Source organism: Triturus cristatus, chromosome 5_1 (genome assembly GCF_964204655.1).
Source record: "Triturus cristatus chromosome 5_1, aTriCri1.1, whole genome shotgun sequence".
Classification (NCBI taxonomy): Eukaryota; Metazoa; Chordata; class Amphibia; order Caudata; family Salamandridae; genus Triturus; species Triturus cristatus.
Window position 1 is genome coordinate 409,489,857 of NC_140587.1, and position 24,575 is coordinate 409,514,431.

General features: G+C 46.4%; 1 protein-coding gene across 1 annotated transcript in view; it reads right to left on the reverse strand.

Annotated features, from left to right (window-relative positions):
* Positions 1-24,575, reverse strand: part of GRHL2 (grainyhead like transcription factor 2) — a 481,294-nt gene that overhangs the window by 29,617 nt on the left and 427,102 nt on the right. Inside the window, exons 12-13 of the mRNA XM_085605159.1 lie at positions 15,212-15,243; positions 8,949-9,043 (exon numbers count right to left, since the gene is read on the reverse strand). Coding sequence (XP_085461285.1) covers positions 8,949-9,043; positions 15,212-15,243 — 127 coding nt within the window. The remainder of the gene's footprint in view (positions 1-8,948; positions 9,044-15,211; positions 15,244-24,575) is intronic.

Consider the following 24,575-nt stretch of genomic DNA (forward strand, 5'->3'; position numbering starts at 1 on the left):
GTCCCAAAGTTAATTGCCTCTTGGGTGCTTTTTGTTTTAAAACAAACTGTTGGGATCAGCAGGGTGATGAACTGTATCTGTCCTTTCAAGATATGAATGGTGAGGGGCCATTCCAACACCTCCCTCTGCTTTGTATTTTTTACATACTTAATGATTTTAGCCATTTCATTGAGTGAAACCGACATAAATTTGGCATTCTCAGGCAAGAAGTGGATCTTATGATCACAGATGAACTATCAGTATCCTATATAAGTGGCATTAATGGAAGCTTCTATCTTCCATATACTGATGGAAGGGCCAGCAGGTAGACCTTAATGTAGGAGGGAGTAAATAGCAGAGCATGTGTGCTCTTCATAAGGCTGGACACACATACTACCATAGAGTTAAACTGGGGATGAGACGAGAGGTGTTTCGGTATAAGAGAAAAATTAGTTAGGGAAGATAAGCAGAATGCTCAAATTTCTCATTTGTCTCCAGAGATATTGCCCACAAAGTGTCAACTTTTAGATTGTGGGTCTTAAGATTTCTCATTCATGGTTAGGCATACAGTAGGGTGACCATGACATTACATATGAACACTGCTAATATAAGCTAGCTTTTTATGCAGATGTATAGAATTCTATGCTCAAAAATAGGGCAATCATATTTCTCGTAGAAAATGTGGGTACAAGTACTTAGAAACCAGCGAGAATCATTAAATGAGGCTTGAATGCTTTCAATTGTTGGATGTATTTTGCTAACACTGACAACTAAAACCACCTTTGTACACACATCATTAAAATAAACTAGCATTGCCATAGCTAATAGGTCTCGCATTTGGGACCTTAGGTGTTTAGCCAGAACTTTTGGCAATGTTGTAGATCATTGTGGCTGTTGTGCGTTATGTTGAAAAGTAATAATAAAAAGTGTAAAGCATTTTTGTTACCTTTATACAAACGAAGACAACATTATATACAACTGAAAACCCTGATTAAAAAAAGATTTTAACATAAAAATTGTATTCCATTTCCTTTGTACTTGCACTACTGGCAACTTCTTCCTGCCTGTTCTCATGCTTGTTTGTTATTAAAAAAAAACGTTATGGGGGAGCGGGACATAAATAACAAGGGAGTGGAGTTTGGAAAACAGTCATTTAATTAGAACACGAGCAGCGGACAGACACTAGGGGAGAATCAACAGATGCCAGATTCCAAGGGCAGACTGACGTGATTCTTAGGTGGTGCGCTTTTGCAAAATGATGGTGGTGAATGATGTTTGGTGCTCAGGTGGTCACACTATATGCTGTGGATTGGAGGTACGTTGTGGATTGTGGAGTTGAAATATGTTGTTTGGTGTGTAATTATGCAGTGTGTATTTGAAAATAAAGGAGTTGAATTGTGTGGCCTGGAACTGTGGTGTTGAGTGAAATTATGCTTAGTGAAATTGTGTCATGGTGTGCAGTGCATTTATGTTGATCGGTGGTATGTAGTGCATTTATGTGGAGTGTATTTATGTTGCATTGAGTAGAGAGTAATTATGTGGTGTGTAATTATGCGGTACTGAGTGGTATGTGGAGTGTATTTATGTTGCATTGAGTAGAGTGTAATTATGTGGTGTGTAACTATGTCACACTGAGTGGTATTTTGTAGAGTGTATTTATGTTGCATTGAGTAGAGTGTAATTATGTGGCATCTAATTGTGTGCCACAGTGGAATTATGTGGAGTGTATGTATGTTGCATTGAATAGAGTGTAACTGTGTGACGTGCAATTATGTGGTATTGAGTGGTATTATGTTGAGTCTATTTATGTTGCATTGAGTACAGTGTAAATATGTGCCATGTAATTATGTGGCACTGAGTGGTATTATATGGAGTGTATTTATTTTGCATTGAGTAGTGTGTTATTATGTGGCGTGTAATTATGTGGCACTGAGGGGTAATATGCGGAGTGTATTTATGTTGCATTGAGTAGAGTATAATTATGTGGCGTATAAATATGTGGCACTTAGTGGTATTGTGTGGAGTGTATGTTGCATTCAGTAGAGTGTAATTATGTGGCGTGTAATTATGTGGCACTGAGTGGTATTATTAAATATAAAATATAATAGTTGATGTGTTGTTCCTTACTGACGTTTGATATGTTAGGCTGTTTGTTGTCACGTGCTGTGTTATGTGTTGATATATTATGTGTTGCTATGTTATTATAAATTTGAGTTGTGTTGTTAAGTACTGTATAAAAACTGTTATTTTACATGTTGCCATGTGCTCTTGTGTTATCAGCATGTCACCTTGTGTGGTTATGTTATGCTGTGCGCTGCAGTGCTACTCTATGTACGTTACATTATGTTTTGATGTAGTAGGTTATATGTTGGCATTTCTTGTTAAGATTTGTTATGCTACACCATGCTATGTTATGTTATGTTCTACTATGTAACCTTCTGCTTTATGTTTTTTTTCTAAGATAACTTACAAAGAAGTGTGCACGGTTTAAAAAATTAGAGTAAAGAATACTGTCAACAATACATCTAGATTTGCTATATTTAAGACATTTAAATATATGATTTACTGTGCTTCATAAATATGTTACAAATACAGATTTATTAACCGTATAAGGGACACGGCACCATGAAGTACACTGCTGTGTTATATGGTGTCTGGTATTTCCTCTGTTGTGTGTAATACTGTATTGTCTACTGTTAGTTTGTAATATGCTGTACTACGCTGTGCTATGCTGTGCCGTGCTACACCATAGCACCTTTAATGCGCCCATGGTAACCCCAGCCAGGCCTACGGAAGAAAGGAGTGGCCTAGCGCCCTAACTAAATGCTGAACTGAAAGAGCAGGAAGTGATATGAGGCCTTACTAGAAGGTAGGAGAGCAGGGAAAGGCATGATTTTCAAGGCGACCGATTTCCGAGGGTGGTGGCTTAAGCAGTGAATTGGTAGTCATAATGGCTCGCAGGTCTGGAGACAGTGTTCGTCAATGTATTTTAATAGCCAGGGTATTTCTTACAGCGCTTTTGATCAAGGCGCTATACAAATGAAGGCAAGAAGACGTTTACCTTGCATACAATTACTGTGAAAGAAGGCAGTGGATCGAGGTTTGCGACCCATTTGACAAGGTGTCTTTGAAGGAACTTTTTAAGGCGTGACTGAATTCACATTTATTTTCTTCTTTTAAACAGAAGTATAAATGACAAGAGGTGTGTGTCCCTAGGTGGCTCACTCTGCAGCTAAGATGTGAGTGGAGAAAGGACAGCGTGCGCCGCCGACGTCAGTGGTGGTCGTGGGACGGGGCTAAGCGCCGAGAAGCCCAGCAGCCAGGGCTAGAGAGGTGATACAGTGAAGTAAGGGGGCACATAGATGAGTCAGCAGTTGGTTGGCGGACGAACACTACGCCAGACTGTGTAGGGCTCGTAAATTGGTTATTTGCACAGAATCCGAACAGGGCTGTAGGAACGGGGCCTAGACTCGATGCCACCCGAGCCGTGCCAGTGTGAGGGGGCTTGATTAAAGCTATGGCGGTGGCACGAGAGTGAGTGTCGCGAATCTGAGTGAAAACTATTGAAGTGTTCTGCCACTCCATGCGGTGACGTCTGCAGCCTGAGGCATTAACTCGCCCCCTCCCCCACACACCATGCGGTATTTACAGGGGATGCCTCTGTCACACTGGATATCGGAAGCTGCCAGGGCTGGCAGGAGCAGCTGGCATGTAAGCCGCGTATTGGCGCTGAGATGCTTCGCCAACCTTTATTTTCTGTGGCCTTGCTATCAGTCGGCTGCAGACAGGGTAACCTGGGCAGGCGTCTGGCCTGGACGAGCAGGCAGCAGCGGGAGCTCAAATGAAAACTGCTCTGGGACTGAGCCCGGACAGCTCAAGCCGGAAGGGCTGACAGCGAAAATGGGGATGAAGGAAAATAAAAGGCAATGGGTGAAGTAGCGCAGTGGGTAATGCGCCAGTATCAATGTGTAGGCTTTTTGGGTCGGAGATTTAAATTCAAGTTGTAGCATTCAAGTTGTAGCACAGTGGCACTGAAAAAGTGCAACAAGCCCTATGCAGAAATAAGCCCAGAAGTGGTGCGAGCGCGCTTGTGCCTGCCGCTGCAGGAGAAGACCGCCATCTGTTTCCAATTAATGGGCGCAAAAATTGGAAACAGATGGCGCTCATGCTCGCTCCCGAGCACCCTAGGCCACAGAACAGAGAAGGCAGGACATGCACCCCCCCTTGGGCCAATTGCGTGCTGTCTTTCTTAGAAAAACAGCACGCAAAGCCCAATAGCAAGTGATAAAAAAACACACACGTGCGTGTGTTTAGAATTTAAAAGCCCTTACTAAATGCCTCGCAGAGCAGCGCATGCGCACTGGCTCAGGCGAGACCAAAAAAGGATCACAGAGCCCAGAATTCCTGTGAATACTGTTATGTTAAAGTGCATCGAACTATGGTAACCTTATTCATATGGTCTCTGTCACTAACATGGTACAGATCAATTCTTTGGCCATATGGAAGAAGCGCTCCCTTTATATATTTATATATGTAAATGATTATATTGCCAACCCTGCAAAATAAATATATGGAGCTTTTAAGGTATTCATATCAGTCCTAGAAAAGTGGATGAGAACTGAAATACATTAGTTCTGATGATGAACTGCTCATTAATGTATTGAAGTGTAGACAGGGCAACTGTCTGGTTTATTTAATTGCTCAAAACGCTTCCTGTGACCATGCGGAAAATTTCAAGACATTAAGGTTTTCATAAACATTTAAAAACTTAGTTACATTTTCAATAATTTTCTATTTTAGTCTATTTTAATTTTTCAGCAGCAGGATACCTGCATAGGTATTAATGTGCTTTGGAAATTGTATAACATAACATAACAAAATAGTTACGATAATTGTACACACTAAGGGCCATATGTATGACTTGAGTGGTGCAGGGCAGCAAGTCACTTTGCTGCACTGCCCTGCGTCACAGGGAAGGGGCAGTAATGCGCAGTATTTATCCAATACTGCACATTCCTGTACTCTTTGCTTGAGCTTCCGCCGTTTTGGCAGCCTAGTGCCAATGCATGCACCCTTCCACCTTGGTACAAGGGTCCCTGTGTTGTAGGCAGGATTGTTTTTGTCCACAAAGGGGTACCTTCCTGCACAAAACAATCCTGAGAGGCTTTTTCCTCTTTCCAGGTGTGCTGCAGAATGCGGAAAAAAGAGGAAAGAGGAAAAAACTAGGTAAAATAAAGAAACCATGGGGAGGCATATCTTTTTGGCACATTTCCAGGTCTACAAGGTCTTGTAAATCTGGGAATGCATCAAAAACTATGTGCCCATGAAATGCCTACCCAGGACAGAGTAACGCGACGCAGAGATTTGTGTTGTGTAGCCGTACTGCATATTTTTGGAGCCACAAATAACAACACAAAGTGGGTTTGCGTGGATTCAAAAATATGACTTAAGGTTTGCAACGCTCTTGCACCACAGTCACCCTTGCACCACGTTGCGTGGTGCAAGAGCGATAAAAACCGGGTCATAAATATTGCCCTAAGGGTTTATGGTTTTACATAAGTGCAAAAGTGCTACTGTAGTGACAATAACCACGAAAACAAAAATGGTTCCGAGGTGACCAAAGTTTGTGGGGGGATGGGGGAACGTTTTTTTAATAATTGAGGACCCTCTTTGTAGTAGAATGGTTTATTTTGATCTTATTAAGCATTTCCGTGCAGAATGAATAGCATTGACACTGTCAATAACCTCTGAAATGTTTACTTTTACTGAGAAATAGTATCTTAAGCAAGATACTCATTGACACCACGCATAATGTGGCTTTAGGATACTGTATCCACTGTGGAAATTCAATGTAATATTTTTTTCAGGAGAGTGTAGTAAACAGCGGATGCACTGTATCCTGTGTTTACAGTGCTTCTGAGAAAGGACACCTTGTTTTGCAGCGCCAGGTTAAGTTTATGTACAAGCGCTCAGGTTGACTTAGCCTTGGGAAACCCAGTGAGTGCGATGCATGAAACTTTCCCCAAGTTTGCATGTTGTGAGCTGTATTGCACCTGAAACTCATACATAGAGTGAGATGGAGAAAGGAGAACACTCTAATTATTGTTAGTGGATTATGGTCATCTCCACTTACTTTTTGATGGTTTTGACTTGCTTCTCGTCCTGACGTGTTTTTGGTGCTGTATTTCTGCGATACACTCTACCCTCTTATCAGGTAGTTGCAGTGTTGTGATGGATAAATGCCTTTCACCATTTCACTTGAAGAATTATGTGTGTTTTTGTGAATAAAATCTCAACCCCGAACATACATATTTGTTTTACTTTTTAAGTAAAGTTTTATTTTTTTATTTTAATGCTGTTTGTCGTTGAATTTCAGTGGGCAGAAGCAGTTTCTTATTATCTTAACGTGTTTTTGCAAAGGTTTGTTTATTTATTTTGTTTTGCTTTATAGTATCTTTTATAGAAAATAAAAGAAATCTGAGGCATTACGTAGCCCAACTCCTGATTCATACTCCTGACACCTTTTGTATGCGTTGTTATTGTTTCATGCAATTAATGCTTGTCACCCCCTTTTCGACATTTGCATTTGTGGTTCATTTTAGCCACTAACTTTTCCCTACTCTGCTGGCATTGTTTGGCAAGAGAAATGGAATCTGGGCTGATTGACTTGGAAGTCATATAGCAGTTGTAAGGGGACACAGCTGTGCCCCTGCATTGTTGCACGTGACCCCTGGCTTCATGACAGAACCATATGATATTGGTTTACTGTCCAGGAGTTGGGCGCTCAGATTACTCTATTGTTGTAAATATTTAGCCTGCTTCTTCTCTAGAAGACTCAGAGCCTCTCGTGGCGGTGTAGGTTTCTTTACTGGACACACAGCCATGTTGACAGGTTGCCCAACCCTCCTGCTGCAGTGTGAGGTAGGCGCTTGAGAGCCCTCCCGGGGAGCAGCAGGTAGGGTTCTTTAAAGGCTTGGCAGAAAAGGATAATCTTAGATGTTTCCAAGTGTTTTAGTGACTGCGTCTAAAATTGCGTAAGGTGGAAGAGTCTGATAGGTACGATTAAAAAACGACCATTTGCATGGTAGCCCCCTCTTACCTTTGTTTAAACATCTTTTGCATTTGCTTTTTATCATATGCTTTGCGATGTGGACTCTGTAGCTGTGAAGTAACCCAAAGTGGCCCAGTGAAACAGGCCAGGGCGGCTTTGTAGCCACATATAAAAGGACACGCGGCGCATGCGCGCTCAGGACTATGAGCAGGCCACACGAGTGCTCTTGCAAGGTTAAAGCTGTCTGAGAGCCTCGTGCGCGCTCAGGACTATGAGCAGGCCAGCACCAGTGCTCTTGCAAGGTTAAAGCTGTCTGAGAGCCTCGTGCGCGCTCAGGACTATGAGCGGGCCAAACGAGTGCTCTTGCGAGTTTAAAGCTGTCTGAGAGCCTCATGCGCGCTCAGGACTAGGAGCGGGCCACACGAGTGCTCTTGCGAGTTTAAAGCTGTCTGAGAGCCTCATGCGCGCTCAGGACTATGAGCGGGCCACACGAGTGCTCTTGCGAGTTTAAAGCTGTCTGAGAGCCTCATGCGCGCTCAGGACTAGGAGCGGGCCACACGAGTGCTCTTGCGTGTTTAAAGCTGTCTGAGAGCCTCGTGCGCGCTCAGGACTATGAGCAGGCCAGCACCAGTGCTCTTGCGTGTTTAAAGCTGTCTGAGAGCCTCGTGCGCGCTCAGGACTATGAGCAGGCCAGCACCAGTGCTCTTGCAAGGTTAAAGCTGTCTGAGAGCCTCGTGCGCGCTCAGGACTATGAGCGGGCCAAACGAGTGCTCTTGCGAGTTTAAAGCTGTCTGAGAGCCTCATGCGCGCTCAGGACTAGGAGCGGGCCACACGAGTGCTCTTGCGAGTTTAAAGCTGTCTGAGAGCCTCATGCGCGCTCAGGACTATGAGCGGGCCACACGAGTGCTCTTGCGAGTTTAAAGCTGTCTGAGAGCCTCATGCGCGCTCAGGACTAGGAGCGGGCCACACGAGTGCTCTTGCGTGTTTAAAGCTGTCTGAGAGCCTCGTGCGCGCTCAGGACTAGGAGCGGGCCACACGAGTGCTCTTGCGTGTTTAAAGCTGTCTGAGAGCCTCGTGCGCGCTCAGGACTAGGAGCGGGCCACACGAGTGCTCTTGCGAGTTTAAAGCTGTCTGAGAGCCTCATGCGCGCTCAGGACTATGAGCAGGCCAGCACCAGTGCTCTTGCAAGTTTAAAGCTGTCTGAGGGCCTCATGCGCGCTCAGGACTATGAACAGGCCAGCACGCGTGCTCTTGCAAGTTTAAAGCTGTCTGAGAGCCTCATGCGCGCTCAGGACTATGAGCAGGCCAGCACCAGTGCTCTTGCAAGTTTAAAGCTGTCTGACAGCCTCATGCGCGCTCAGGACTATGAGCAGGCCAGCACCAGTGCTCTTGCAAGTTTAAAGCTGTCTGAGAGCCTCGTGCGCGCTCAGGACTAGGAGCGGGCTACACGAGTGCTCTTGCGAGTTTAAAGCTGTCTGAGAGCCTCGTGCGCGCTCAGGACTATGAGCAGGCCACACGAGTGCTCTTGCAAGGTTAAAGCTGTCTGAGAGCCTCATGCGTACTTCCGGTGATTTTTTGTTGTTGCAGTTTTATATAGCACGAACTTGACCCAAGGTCATTACAGTTCTTTCTAGGACACCAGATTATATCACACATGTTTTTTTGGTATGGGGTGATGACGTGATGTATCCAGAATCACAGAATGTCGGGAGAAGGCCAGGACTCAAACGTGGCTCCCTTGTTTCAAAGTCGGTAGCTCTGGCCCCTAAAAATGCCCCGCAAAGTGAGGCACTACTGAAATTGTGGGGCGGAACCTATGACGTGCATATTTGTGAATTGTAAGAATAGGTTTGTGGATTTTCCCCTCCGGTGATCGCAATCTCTCCATTTCCGGTGCGGTGGCATCCCCTTACTGTACCTCTTTTATGATTTTCTTCTTTCATGTGCTTGGACACTGGGGGGCCGTAGTCTTCCTCCACTGGCCTAAACATCCTCTTCACCAGGACACTGCTCCTGTCGGAATACAACGAAGACATTTTAAAAACTATTTTAAAAGATGGAAACACAAAGCTGTACTTAAACCATGTGTGCGCAGCTCTAACTCTAGTCAGCAGCCCTCCCTGCACTCACACATATTTCTCCAAGACCTTCTTCACAGCTCTTAAAAGTTTTGTAAAACTTTGAAAGCGGGGAATCAATTTCGCTCTCGGGAACCCGACGGTGAATGCTCATGTCCTCTTTTTTAACAACGAATGTGTCAGAGAACAGGGAAGTGCCGGGTAAACAAAGGACAGAAATAGTCCACCGTGTACTTCTTTTATGTGTGCCGTAGGAAATTGGGTGGGCCGCTTTATTTACAAACCGCTGCCGTTTCCTAGGAAACGCTCCTTTTCTGGACTGATGACCCTTCAGAGAATGTTTGCTGGGTTGCCAGACTTCCTGTCTCTGCGAGATATGAAATCCTTGCAGCCAAGTAGGGAAACTGAGCCAGGCCGAGAGGTCTGTGACACAGTCTTAGAAATGGTTTTGTTATCCACCGTGCACTAAACTGCATATAGATGAATTTAGGTACGTGAACATGGTGATGATGAAATCGAACAAGAAGGTTCGGCTGCAAATCTTGTCTACACTTCTAAGGCCCAGTGACCGCATGCCCGATTGATGACATCATTTCACAGTGCCTGGAGGCAAACACACAAGTGATTGCAAAGATATATTTTATGTATATATATATAAAGACACACAGAGTGCAACCTGGTGCGATTACATGAGCACCAGTTACATTACACAAGGTCACAGACTAATCAGTGCACTGCGATGGGTGTCTCCTGACCGCCCTATTACGATTCGGCCAGACCACCACAGCCCCGCCACAGCCTCCAGGGAACCGCCGCTCCCTGGCAGAGTTGCGGCAGTCGGTTTCCCTCCAAGCATATAACAAGATTCCTCTCCGCCGGCTATATCATGGTGGTTTCTCCTCCATGAACATTGTGGTGGAGTAGAAACAAAGGCAGGGCCCCTCATGCCTCTTTCGCATGTGGATGCACACAGGTGGGCACAACATGCGCCCCCCTGTGTGCATGCACACCAGTTCTTGCACGGCATGGACTTTTCAGTCCATGCTGTGTAGGAGCTATTTTTGGCATTCCCTTTGCGGTGCCCATTTTCTGAGTACCGCCGTGGGAACTTAAAAAAAAAGCCCGCCATCCAGGAAGAAACTCCTAATCTGGCGGGCGGTCTGACCGCGGCTTTGGCGGTGCAGCGGTGGGCAGACCCGGTGCTGCACCGCCAAAGTGGTAATTAGGCCCTAAGTAATTTGCCCAGAATCACAGAAAGGTGAGCCGATGCGGAGACTGGAACCTGGTTCCCCAGTTAATGAAGTTGTACTATCTATGTAAGGTTCCCTGTATTTACGTGTCTCCCACAAGGAGATGAATTACAAAGCTTTCCCTGGAAGGTGGAAGCGAGGGTGGGAAATTTGCCAAAATATAGAAAAACAGGTACATTTGTATTCTAACTCCAGACTTTGAATGGCTCGGCAAATTGTATTTTCAAGCGTCTGTGTCAAGGTGAAACACACACAGTATATAAACAAGCAAGTTAGAGTGCATGCAATGCGATTGGTTTCTCAGTAGAGGTGGTAGGGCATTAAAAGTTAGGTAGCGTCCACATACTGAATGTAAGCTCCAACAAGAGGGCACGGATGTGTTGATTTGCTGCACTTTTACACTGTTATTCAGTTCCTCATGCTGTGTGAGTGGCTTGAGACTAGCAAGTACCTGCATTTGAATGGTGTATGAGGGGGGGAAGGGAGGAGGGGAATTCAGTTGCTGCAGAGTCAGTATAGAATGTGGCGGTAGACGAGGTCACGGGGGCAGGGGTGCGGGGGTGTAGGCAGGTCAGATGAAGTGTAGCTAGCTGGAGTCCTTGCAAAGGTGCACTGGGTTGTATTGAAGGCCAGTGTAAAGCATCCAATGTTTAAAGTTGACGTGGATCGGGTGATCTGGTTGGGTTGGAGGAGCCTGTGGCAAGGATGACTGGGTGGCATTAAACCCTTAGTGAACTCTAGTGGGGTTTCAGTTGCTTACTGAATGAGAGCAGGCTTGGGGGAGGATTGATGTGTGCTGTTGTTGAATTCTAGAGGTGGCTGCAGCCATTCTGAAGGAATTCAGCAGCATCTCCTCCCACGCCATCTCAGCCCACCTCTGTCCCGGGACTGTGGCCGCATGCGCTTTGCTGCAGGTTTGTCACATCTACTAAATGGTAGGAGTACTCCTAGGACTGCAGTTACTGCATTGGTTTCTCAAGAAAACAAAGACTGAAAAGACGGACCGCAAAATATCTTATGCAAAAATGTAGACTGTCAGAGTTACAAACTTGCCTAAAGAGCTACAGAGGTACATTTTGAACTGTTTCAAAGTTCTAAATGCAGCCAAACTCAGCCACAACAGGGCGAGTAAATGTACTGCTGAAAGAGCAGTCCTATCCCATGTAGGAGCACATCCTTGATTTTGGTGCGTGTGTTGAATTCTTGTCAGGGTGCCATGCAGTGCATAATTTGAGCCAGTGGTTTCCGGTGCACAGCACCAACACTTAATTCTCAACACCGGTGCTTGTGACAGTCTGCCACAAGAGGGCGCTGCCTGAGATGACCACAACAAGAATCAATCATTAATTCAGTATACATTAAAAATGACTGAAGATGGCAAGCCTAGAAACAGGTGCAGTTCATACAGGCCGATCTCGCTCCTCAATGCTGAGCCGAAGATCCTTTCTAAAATCCTCGCAAACCGGCTAGTCAGGGTGGTCGGTGACCTGATCCACCCCGACCAATCTGGATTCATCCCACATCGTAATACTGCGTTGAATCTTAGGCGCATTCATGGTGTGATCGCACGGGTCGGGACGATGCGGGAACCGGCCGTGGTGGCTGCGCTCGACGCAACGATGGCATTCGACACGGTTGAGTGGGCATATTTGTGGGCCGCGCTCGCGAAGTTCGGCTTCGGACCCGGATTTGTGGGCTGGGTGAGGCTCTTATACGAAGGACCTCTCGCCAAAGTTGCGGTTAACGGGAGGGCCTCCAGTCCCTTCGACTTGGGAAGGGGTACCAGGCAGGGTTGTCCCCTCTCGCCGCTGTTGTTCGCTCTCGCCCTTGAGCCGCTAGCGGCATGGATATGGTGGCACCCAGACGTGAGGGGGATTCGCTGGTCCCCCGACCACGAGGACCGCATTTCCCTCTATGCCGACGACATTCTGCTCTATCTTACCTCACCCCGGAAGTCCCTTATAGTTGTCTGCGACATCCTGACTTCCTTCGGGAGGAACTCGGGGCTCACCATCAACTGGGGGAAGTCATATCTGTACGCCCTGTGTGGAGACGCTCCGGCTCCCCCGCGGAATTGCCCGATCCAGATCGCCCGGGAGGGTTTTCTGTATCTTGGGATCTATATTTCGGCCGACCCCACGGTACGGTATGAGCGAAACCTGCTCCCTCCGTTGGCGCGCCTGCGGCGGGACGTGGCAGGCTGGAGGCGGCTGCCGCTTTCCCTCCTCGGTCGTGCGGCGCTATTTAAAATGATGTCGCTTCCCCGTTTTCTCTATGCCCTGCAGAACACCCAGGAGCTGGTTCCGGCCAGTTACTTTCGGGAGGTTGAGAGTCTACAGCGTTCACTGCTGTGGGACGGCCGCCCGCGTATAGCGATAGCAAAATTAACTCTCCCTTGGTATGACGGGGGTATCGCGCTTCCCGACATCCGGAGATATTATTGGGCCTCCCAACTGAGCGCGATCAACCACGGAGTCTACGGTCCTGCGCTCAGCCCCGGCTTCGCTATGGACCGGTGGTTGCTGCGGGGTGGTGGCTACTATAGAGCACTTTACTCAAGGGCCCCGGCTGGGTCCCTCACGGGGCCGACCGGGGTGGCGGCGCACGTGTGGAAGGCAGTCACGAACTCCCTGGGGTGGAAGGATAGACTCACACTGGCCACTCCGCTGTTTGCCTCGGACATGCTGGGGAAACTCTGGCATTCTAAGGGTTTCGACAAATGGGACCTGATTGGTATCTCCAGGGTGGGGGACATGCTGGCCAAGGGACGGATTAAGTCGTTCAAAGAGCTGCAGACGGAATATGCGCTAGAGGGCACGGAATACTTCCGATACGCGCAGGTGCGCCATGCGCTGCGGTTGGTCCTCGTTGAGGGGGAGAAGGTGCCTGAATCCTCTCCGCTGGAGGACCGGATCTTAGACGGCCATGTGCCGGAGAGCACAATCTCTCTCATTTACAAGAAGCTGGTGAACGTCCGTATCGATCTCCTCCTGGGGGTGCGGGACCAGTGGACTAGAGACGGTCTTGAGCTGGACGATGAGGACTGGCAGTACGCTGTCTCCTCCCCGAAAGAGGTTGCCATCCCCGCCAGGCTGCGGCTGGTCCAGCTTAAGATACTCCACAGAGTCTATGTCACTGGCCCCCGGTTGGTCCACATGGGTTTCTCCGAGGACGGGCTGTGTAAGAGGGGCTGCGGGATGGTGGGCACCTTTCTGCACATTATATGGGAGTGTGGTGTGATTGCGGAATTGTGGAAGCAGATTCACGTTGTGATACAGGAGGTCACGGGTATTGTGTTGCACTCAGAGGCGCGGCGCTGTCTTTTGAACGTGTGGGGCCCTACAGACTACGATGCTGCGCAGACTCAATGGGTGACCCTTGGTAATATGGTGGCCAAGCGGGATATTGCACGATTGTGGGGATCCCCTAGCCCGCCCACCCTGGATGCATGGAAGGATAACATGGACTGGTGCATGTTTCGGGAGAAAACAGTGTATTGTGCACGGGGGAGGCCCAAGAAATGGCATAAGGTGTGGGGGGGTTGGAACCAGTATAGGGGGTACATCTGCCTGCCTCCTGCCACTGACCCACCAGAGGAGCACCTTTCCCCCTAGCCCCACTTCCGACTTGAGTTTTGCTGATGAAATCTGATAGAAAGTTAGTGCCTCTGCCTCTCCCTCCCCTCCACACTTGAGGGCTGATCTGATGTTGGATATGGGGCCGGCTCATCGGTGGGAACTGACGCGAACACATGATGTGTATTGCCTTGCTTGTTATGTTTTACTTTAAAAATTGAAACCTTCTTTCCTCTCCTGCCTGACAGCTATAGATGACTACACATGTTGATTGACGAGCTGCCGAACCTCCGGGTTGTCGGCTGAATAGCTGTGTATCTGAAATATCCGAATAAAGGTTTTTAAAAAAAAAAAAAAAAAAAAAAATGACTGATCCCTGCCGTCCAGGCCATTCTTATAGGTTGGGGGCCAGGAATAGTCTGAAATGTCACACTTGTGGGAGTGTGATGGTTATTAGTTGTGTTGGTACTGTCGTTGGCAGCGCTGGCAGGGGCAATGCTTGATGCACGCTGCAGTGGCCTCCTGATGAGAGCCCTGGCACGTATTTTTGTTTTACAAATGAAGCACTGGAGCCATTTGAGATCATGATTACGTCTCTATTTATTTATTATGATGTCTGTTTTTGGTTGTGACATGTTACAGTTGTGATTAGGGCATTTGCTTGTTTTGGCAATAAATACCTTTAACAATTCACACCACTGTTCCAAAACACACGCGTTATAATGGCTGCTCTGTCCTTCCTTCCCTGCTCTGCGCGGTCGACTTGTGACATCATAGAATGTCGGGGTGTGTCTGTGGGGATGAGTGAGTGAACCCCGAGGATGTTGCTCCGGATGGGACATTCGACTGAGTAACCTGTCAGCTATCTTCAACGACCCTATATGAGCGGAGTACCTGACTCCTGGTTACGAACTGTAACAATACTCCTGGAACAAACCCAATTTAATGACAAGTAACATAATAGGAAAAACCCACACCCAGGATAAAGGTTGCCTGTGACTGTTAAATATCTCTGATAGATGTCTATTTCAGCCCTATAAAGACACAGTTCATATGGCACCCACTCACTTCTAGTCCCTGGCCACTCTGCTTCCCAAAGAAAGAAGCTCTGGATTTCAAATGATCCTTAATGTTGCCATCTGTTTGGTTATTGGTTTGTTCCTATGCATTTTGATTAAGAGGACATTAATATATGTTCTACACCATCCCCTGGTTCAAGGTCCTACTCCCCAGTTGATGCCTGCACATGCTTAGAAAGGGGATAAACAGGCGTCTTACCCTTCTCGCTCGTCATCCGTGTTGTAGTAGACCTGCACAACAAAACACAAGAGTCACAAATGTTGTTTTCTTGAAAAGGAGTCATTCAAACAAGTGGGTCAAGCCTGTGAAAGCTTCACTTCTTTTGAAAGACGCGCATAATGCGAACCATCTCCCCTGTGTGGGCAGAAATCTTCACTTCAGTGGACAAACCCTGCTCATCAGCTGCCTCAAATGTACGCATGCCGCGAACACAGAAATACTGCATGATTGTGAAAAATGAGTCCTCTTGAGCCGCTGATCATTACACAGCTCCAACAATACATACAACCCTGTTACCATCGATCAAGTATAAAGATAACACAGTTATGTATTGATTCAAGCTGCCATTGTCGGAGTAATATGTCTTATACTTCTCTTGGACGACACCTGCTCTGTAAAAGGAAAGCTTGTTAGATTTAACTATAGGAAGGGCTGTAGAAATTGCCCCCCCCCCATTTTGCATTGGTTTTTAACACTGGTTTCCGACTATTAAAGGATTGATACAAATTAATTCTTTGGATATTGTAAATGTCCAAACTCCTACTCCTTCCCCGTATCCACTCCAGGGGATGCGCCTGCAGAGCGTACAGCGTTAAAACAAAGGGTAAACCCAAAAATCGCTGGGACCTGGGTATCAAACAGTAGAAGGGAAATGGTCCCAGAACATAAATATTTTTAAAGCCTGGACAAAAACAACACAATTACTTAAACAATCAAGTAATATCCAAGTGTTATTTAATCACACCTAGATAGAAGCACGTTTTTGTTTAGATAAATACACATTAATCACACAGTGCGGGGTGCCAAGGGAGGGGGGGAAGGGGGGTGATGAGTCAAGTGAGGTAATGGGGTAAGTGACATACAAATATTTGTAACATTGGCACAAATCAATTGTTAGGCAAGCAATATTATGCCACATAATCAGGATGAAATTCATTCATTTGAGAATAGATTATTTGACAGAAACCATGTACAATCGGAGAAACACAGTGCACATTGCACTATTGAGGGTACTGGCAAGGTCAAATGTCGACGTTTCGACCCCTGGACATAGGTAGGTTGATTGAGTCCTTACTGGCGGGGTCTTCTAGGAGCGTACAGGTCAGAGAAGCATGTGTTGCTTAGGACATACATCTATTTTCTTTATTTCTCCACGTGGAAACACTGATGAAGCCCTTTCTATGAAAATCTGGAGCCTCTAAAACAACTTTATACGAGGTGCACTTAAAGCTTTATGAATTGCGCTCTCAGACATCGCATACATGTTTGCTAAAGTTTACGGGTCCATGTTACAAAAAGATCAACTTCTCCTAAATGGACATACACGTTCCACGGATCTGTATTTTTCACAGGAGTAGAATACACAGGATTTAAGATTTAAGTCAATATAAGTTCAATATATGTGTGTAAGCGTATGATATGTATATTGAGAAACGCATGCAATGCAAATGCACTCTACACTATTGTAGACTTTGACTAGACTTGTGACCTTGAGCCCTAGTCTCAGGGAGATGCATGTGAATTTGCAATTATGAATTAACTATGCAATTGGTCCTTCCAATATATTCAGATGGGTCACAAGAGGAGACCTAGCAAGTTCTGACACATTTCACGAGACATCTGATGGGGAAGCTGAACTTCCCATGTGAGTGAAAGTTGAAGAGGATATGTCAATTTAAGCTGTTTCTGCAATTTGAGAAGCATCCTGAACCAGCTCTTCTGTGTGTAAAGTGGATGTATCACGCAAAGTTTCAATAGAAACCAAAGACATTACACCATCCAAGACAGATAAACTAAAAACTAAAACAAAAGGGAGAATGGAGGTCACGTTGGGAATACCTTTACAGCAAAGTTTTGGCTACCATGTGGGGAAACTGCTAATGGAAGGCACTATTTTGAATTAACCGTGCCAGCAAGAGGAACAGCGCCGCTGTGACAATGCGGCTCATCTATATTCTCACATACACACATCTGTAGTTTTTCCATCTGTTCCAGTGTGTTGCCCTCTCACACTCTAGGACATCCTGGCAGGTCCTTGTGCCTCTTGGCTCACAGACATCTCCAGGACATTGGTTTAGACCCACCTCCAGCTTCAAAGTCAGCTTTAGGTCCCTGGGAAAGCTAAGTTTACAGCTTATAAAAGCCCTACCATTAATCAACATGTAGATTAGCAAACTTTGAATGCACTGAGAGGGTTAGTTACGGAAACACAGATGTTGGGAGATCAATTTGATAAGATGCTCTGAAAGCATTTTAAGAGCGAAATATCCTTTCCCACATAAAGCGTAGGCATTCTTTATTCTCCACAGGATACCTGTAAACAGTAAAAGGGAGGCAACGCTGTCAGCCTCCTTGCTCTGCCAATAAGCCCTCTTCAACCCAGCTGCCTTTAGGACAGAAGGATTACCATTCCTGACAATTTTACTGTAATGGAAGTGTAAGAAAATGTCAAATGACATTTAATAGACTTGACTCAAATGTGGACGAAACATGCCACAGATCAGTGGGTGCTGGACACTGTAAGGCGCTTTTGCAATCAAATTAGCACCCAAATTGCCAAACCCAGAGTGCTCTCCCTCCCCTTTACCAAAGAACAGTGGAAAACAGAAGCGCTACAGAAAGTCCTAAGAGAATTACTGCAGAAAGAAATAATATAAAAAAAAGAAAGGGCTAGAGAAGGTCCCATGGAGATACTGCTGAGAATTAGATCTAAAAAGAGTAATACAAATGGAGGACAACACATTTAATAGAAGGTCTACTAGAGATGTTCCCTTTGAAATAACCAGAGACACTCATGGTAAACTTGTACCCTGGGAAGATTACCGTGGGTCCTGTGCAAGGATGTCACGCAATTCCATGAAGCATTCCCAGGAATGCTTAGATGCATGTTCCAAGCTGGAGACATCCCCATAAGTGATCCGATATTGAGGTGTGAGTGATCTTGAAAGGGAGTTCTACTGTCCACGTTTTCTCACAACAAAATGATTTGCCCTTTTTCACATGCCTGGTCGACTGTCTAATCCACATTTCATTGTAATCTATGGCACCTTCTAATCGGGGTCAGGTGGTATTTCTCGTTCAGCAAAATGGGGAAAGTCCATTCTTCTCCAGTTCAATCTCTCCAAATTATTGGAGTGAGGTTCCAGGCAGACTATGGTAAGATATGTCTACCCGGAACAGGATGTTGTAAGTACTCTGAAGCTGAAAGTCTGAATACGAGTCCAAGGGGCGGGACAGCAGTAAATGCGATTTTTCCTTGGACGAGGTTTCATCAGGGAATATGAGTACACTTCCATCTGTCTACAGGAGGGATATTGTAATTAGATGCCATTGCCTTTGGTAGTGCCCGAGTCCTCTAGCTACAGCACATTTCCTCCATCGAGCTTGAAGGAGTTGGAATCAGAAAGATTATCTGCTAAACTTCTCTATGAAAATCCAAAAGTAATCAGTGGTGGTAAGAACGGGCGATCCATCGACCATATGCGATATACAAACAGGGAGTTCTGGTCTCATTCCGTGGTGACACCAGCTGTGCTGATATTCCAGTGGACAGAACGTGAACCATAAACCTTGACAGAAACTCATTTCAAGTGAAGGGACATTATGTTGATGGGCAATATTAACTGTTTTTTCCTTCATCTTAGGAAACTTCTGAGTCCATCAGTTTCAATGGAATTTTTCCTATTATTGGCTTTGATGATTGTATCTGTTAGATACAGGGAAGAACACACTGTGCCCCAGTTTTCTTTTCAGAGTGCAAGGCAATAGATGACTTAGTATTTCAATGGCCTGTGAAACTTTTTTTATTTACTATTTTCCCCTTTTTCTGAAAGTCATCAATTGGATAAAGTAGGAAAAAGGCGAGGGTGATGATCAGCTTTCATGCCTTCGCACACCTCGATTACCTGTTCTGCTCCAGATGAGTGGGAAGCACCAGCGAGTGCTTCTTGTCACTCACTTTCTTTTCGATCTTCAACCATGAGCCACAAGGTTCGAGCTAATCTTCGGTTCATAAGTTTTAAATTGAGAGGTTAGTCTTAAGACTAAAGGGCTAGCTGCAGGTTTACGCAGTGGTGGTCTGAGCATCTAAAAGACTAGCCAACCTCAAACCTCAAGCACGTCATTGGTCAGCTTTGGTTGGTGGGATTATCGTGACCCAGTGGCATAACCCTAGAATGATGTCGATGGTTTGGAAACCTACATTTCTCTATGCTGAGAGGGTTCTTTGTAGCTAGATCAACTGTAAAGAATGTAGTTCCATAATGAAATATCTTGGTGTTTTTGAACATGTTGCAGAAACGTTACTTTGATCCAGTAGAGGTTGATCCTTTTGTCAGCTACATTTTCGGTTTCTAGCGTCAAGATGAATGTCTTCTGGCGACTTAAGTAATTTTGTCATCATTTTTGCCAAATTCTACTTCCGAGGGAGAAGTGACTCTTTTTACTTTGGTTGTAAGAAGGGTTATTCTCATTTATTTGGAAGGAGTGTCTTTTTCTTTTCTTTGGCAGGAGGATGTATATACATAATCAACCAAACTGTATTTGTAAGCAGGAATGTATAGAATAGTAAATGGCATAACTTTATGCATGTGTCATTGAAGGGTGTACAGGGGAAAAATGGAAATAATTAAAAATAATCTTAAATACTGGTTGTAATCAGTGCTCTCCCCACCCCCATTTTTTTTTTTTTTAAACAATTTTTATTATTTTCTTTTAACACAGTACAGTACAGCAATTGTCGATCATTTAGTCGTTGTCCAGCATATAACAAAGTCTGAAACGGTGCAGCCCCCCACCACCCAGCAATCCCCCCACACAGGCGCCCATCCCCAACAGTCACACCCCAAATGTGTACCATAGATGTCAGCACCTCAGTCCGCATCAAGGATTTCATCATCAAGCGTTGGTGGTGGCTTGCATATTCCCCACCCCCATTTTTGAAAAAAGGACAAACTTCCTTTCCCACATTTTGTGTGTGATACATTAGGTTCTAGCATTTTTTGATACTGGGGGAAAAAATTACTCATTCTACAGCTATACACAATGTAGCAACTACCACAGCAATAAAAACAAAATGAATGTTCATTGTTTTGATTCTTTGTAGTAGATCTAAAACAGCACTTGCTGATTTAGTCTAAAATTCAGCCAGACAGCTGCATTGTACAAAGATATGTAACTCACCAGCTTCTGCGTTACATCTAAAGCATTTAAAATCTTTACAACAGTTCAGTTTACACTGTTTCTGTGAAGTGTAATACATCATATTCAGAATCTTAAACTGCTCTAAGGGAAGATTCTCTGACCTAAATGGATCAAACACCATCAATAGTGCTTTTGTCATGCTGACAGTACTGTTTCCTGCCCAAGCTTAGACGACCACTTTAGAGAGAGATTTATTTAAGTCATCAATAGCGCATTGAATGAAGGTACTGTAAAAATGTATCAAATCTTAGAGTATTTCTATTATATAATATTTCCAATCATTCATTTTTGTCCAAACAGACATTAGCCATATTTTCAACAAAATAATCACATATTTGTAGGTACTTAAAGAATTCATTTTTTGATCACCATAATTTGTTTTGTAAATTAAAGAAAGAGCCCACTTCTAGGAGCAGGGCAGCCCAGCTGCTACGAGGAGAGCCCACCCCCTGCACAGAACACACAGCAGGCAGCACCCACCACCACGGATGCCTTCCAGGACCCCCACGACGAACACATGGCCTTCCAACGCCGTGTGTTGGGGTGCCAGGAGAAGCTGGCTGAACAGGTGCAGATGGGGTTCGACCACATGCCAGCCAAACTAGACGCCATACGTGGGTGTCTAAGTCCCATCAGGGACCACTCACAGTCTCTAACGGACACCCACAGTCCGCTCCATGCTCTCCAACTAACCATGGCTGACATGGCTAGAGTCCTGACTCTGCGACAAGAACGACTGTCTAGTCAGAGTGCCTCCAGCGAACTCACCCGGGAGTTAGGACTCACGCGGATGCTCATGGAGGACAGGGAGCGGACGAAGGCGGAAGGAGCGGCTGCCACGGCTGCACACCAGCGAGAGGTAGGAGGGTCCCTCAATGCCCTAAAGACCCTCCTCATGGCATTGCTGCCACAAGGCCTGGCTCTGATGCATGCTGCTGCTACCATCCCATCCACATCTCCGGCTCCTGATGTGTCAGTGTCACACAGTGCGGCAGACATTCCACCTCTGGCCACTGAGGTGTCACTGCCACACAGTGCTGGAGATAGAACACCACCACCCACATGCGAGGCACCTGAAACAGCAGCAGACAAAGATATTGAAAAATCTGCCTTTGTGGTCAGAAGGACGCAGTGGCATTCATCTCCTCCATGTGGCCCGTTTCTGCTTGGTTCTGCCCTCTGCATTATCACCTTCCACTGTCCCCTGATGCACTCTGCGACACTCACCTTGGACCTCGACATGGACTGCCATATTCTCTTTGGTCACCAATGACACAGCTATCAGACTGCGGACTGAACACCTCCTCTTCTGATGTACTTGTCATTCCCTGAAGGACTCTGGCTGGCCCTCCACGGGCTAACAATGTAAAGTGGGGTTTGCATGGCCCTGTACTGCTCCAGATGCAACACTCCACTGAATGTGCAATAAACATTCATATTCACATAGATGTGTCATGTCTATGATCTTTCAAGTGTGGAAATATGGATGACTGTAGGGTCAGTGATTCCCCCTTAAGTCCATGCTGCTCATGTTGTGGGACTTGGGTCACAGGGTGACACTTTGCCGATTGTGGTCCTGGTGGCACCGACACTACTATGGGGACACATGCATTAGTTACTTCCTTGTCCAGGCCAGGCTGGAACCACGCCCAGAGCCCCGGGGTCATTGTTCACACCCTTACGCTGGACTGGCATACGCCAGGACAGCCCACTCCGCTTACGCTCACGGGGGGGGGAACAACGCTACATGTCCCAGGTCTTCCCTGTAGGGTTCTGCTGCTCACAGGTCTAATTGTCAGCATGCCACAGCCACTCCCTCACCTCCGGTTTACACCCACACCACACCCATCCAGCAGAGGCGTTACAGAACATGTGACCCTGCCAATAAAAAGGGCCTGGCGCACATGCTGGATGCCATTTCCACTCTCTAACTGGGTGTGGTTATCATTTATGCATGAGGACCTAGAGCCCTGCCACCTCACATTGCCCAGTTCCGGGGGTAACATGATGGCATCCGCAACACGGGACTCAATCATAAAGGGTCCATGGCTGGCGATGCACAGACTTGGTGGCACTGGATACACTGCGGCAGGTACAGGCACACCGCCACGGGCACGATGTCTTGCGGTGCACTGAGGTAGGGGCATCTAAAGTGCTGAGCGGGTGTGCAGCCTGCGATGATGCCGTGTCCAGAATCAAGTGTGTGACCTGGTGGCCCGCGGGGCGTGGAGGGTGCCATGGTCGCGGGCCCCAGGCTTGGAGCTCCCACCGGCATATAGTGGGCCCTCTTGGAGACACGCCGGTGGCGGAAGGTGAGCAGTGAGGCCTGGTTGCACAGGGGCGTGCAATCACCGCTGGGCAGCGGGAGGGGCTGGGGTGCAGCAGCCTGTGTGTGCAGGGGCAGGCAAGCGATGATGGCATGTGCAACTATATGGACTCTGACATTCATGTCTCTGGAAACTGTTTCGGATAAGGGACCTGGGGGACTGCAGTGTATACCGGCATGTGGTTGGAGGCATACCGGTGGCAGCAGGTGAGCAGTGAGTCCTGGGTCCGCAGTGTTGGCACTCTCGCTCACTCTCTTTCTCTCTCCCTCCCTCTCTCACTCTCTCTCTTACTCTCTTACTCTCTCCCTCTCTTTCTCTCTCACTTTCACTCTCTCTTTCTTTCTCTCTCTCTCTCTCTCTCTCTCCCCTTATCTCTATCTCTCTCTCTATTTCGCTCTCTCTCTCTGTACTTTGATGAGTGCATGTCACACCTTCTTATGTAGATTTCTGTCTTGCAGGCTGTGACTTACAGAATGTCCTGAGAAGACCCGCCATGACTCTTCAGAATTGTTGTTTTGGTTTTATTTAACCCTGGGCGTAGTTCGCGAAGTAGCACTTCGTGAAGCTACGCCAAGTGCACTTCGCACTACGCGAGCTACGCGTAGCACTTTGCGAACTGCGTAGTACCTTGTTCGCACTGTGCTAGATGTCGTTTTCAATGATTGCACAGTGCGGACAAGCAACCGGCACTGTGCAATCATTGAAAATGGCATCTTGCACAGTGCGAGCTGTAGTTTTCTGCTGCTCGAGTAGATTTTTACTCGAGCGGCAGCTTTCTCGACGCAAACTGGTAGTTTCTCATCGCGAGCGGTCGCGAGCATACGCGACCACTCGCAATGAGAAACCTGACCTCCTCGCGTTGGGAATCTCGACGGGAGGTTTATTTTCCATGCTCGCGATCGCCAACTTGATGTTGCTGATCGCGAACAAGGAAAAAGTCTTGCCGGGTTGTCATTTTGCTTGCTCGCGGTCGCCAACTTGACGTTGAGGACCGCGAGCAAGCACAAAATGACCGCAGCACTACGCTACGCGTGTTCGCACTGTGCTACATGCAATTCGCGAAGTAGCGCGAACTTCGCAAACTACGCGAGCGTAGCGTAGAGCTTTACCCAGGCTTAGTTTTATTCTGTATGAAACATATTATTTGGATATTATGAGATGAATGTATGATGTCCCGTTTTCTGACCACACATGTATGCTAGGTGTTGTGATTGTGCGACTTCAGGCGAATTGTTTGGTTCATGATTTCGTAGAGTTGATGTGCAATATCTTCGTCCAAAAGGGGGGGAGGGCCGGGGTAGAGTCCTGGGGGTGGTGGATGTGAGAAGTTGGCCTGATATGTAGTGCTCACTATTCTAGTGATCACTGTGTATCATTCCAAACGACCCTTATTGATGATTGGTTGTAAGTCAACCTTTTAGACCAGCTATCCTAGTAGCGTGGATACGAGCAGTCTTAGGCTAAACTCTAGAGGGCGTGTTAAGCCAGCTGTTTACCATCACATATACCCCTTGAACACCAATGTGAAAGGACACCACACAAGTTGTTATGAAAATAAAAGGTTATTTATTTATGACAAGACTACCCTGGCTCTTTATGAGTCAGGGAGCTAAGCACACTACAAAACTCTTAGGAAAATACTTCAGTTGCACAATTTACACAAATGCCCGAGGGGCACGAGAAACCATCTACACTAACAGTGAAATGCGAATGGTTAGAGTCTGGAGATACTGATTCCGGAGTGATCCGATCAGTGGGACTAAACGAAAAAGAAACTGGACACTTGTAGAGCGAACCTGCGATGGAGCACCGAG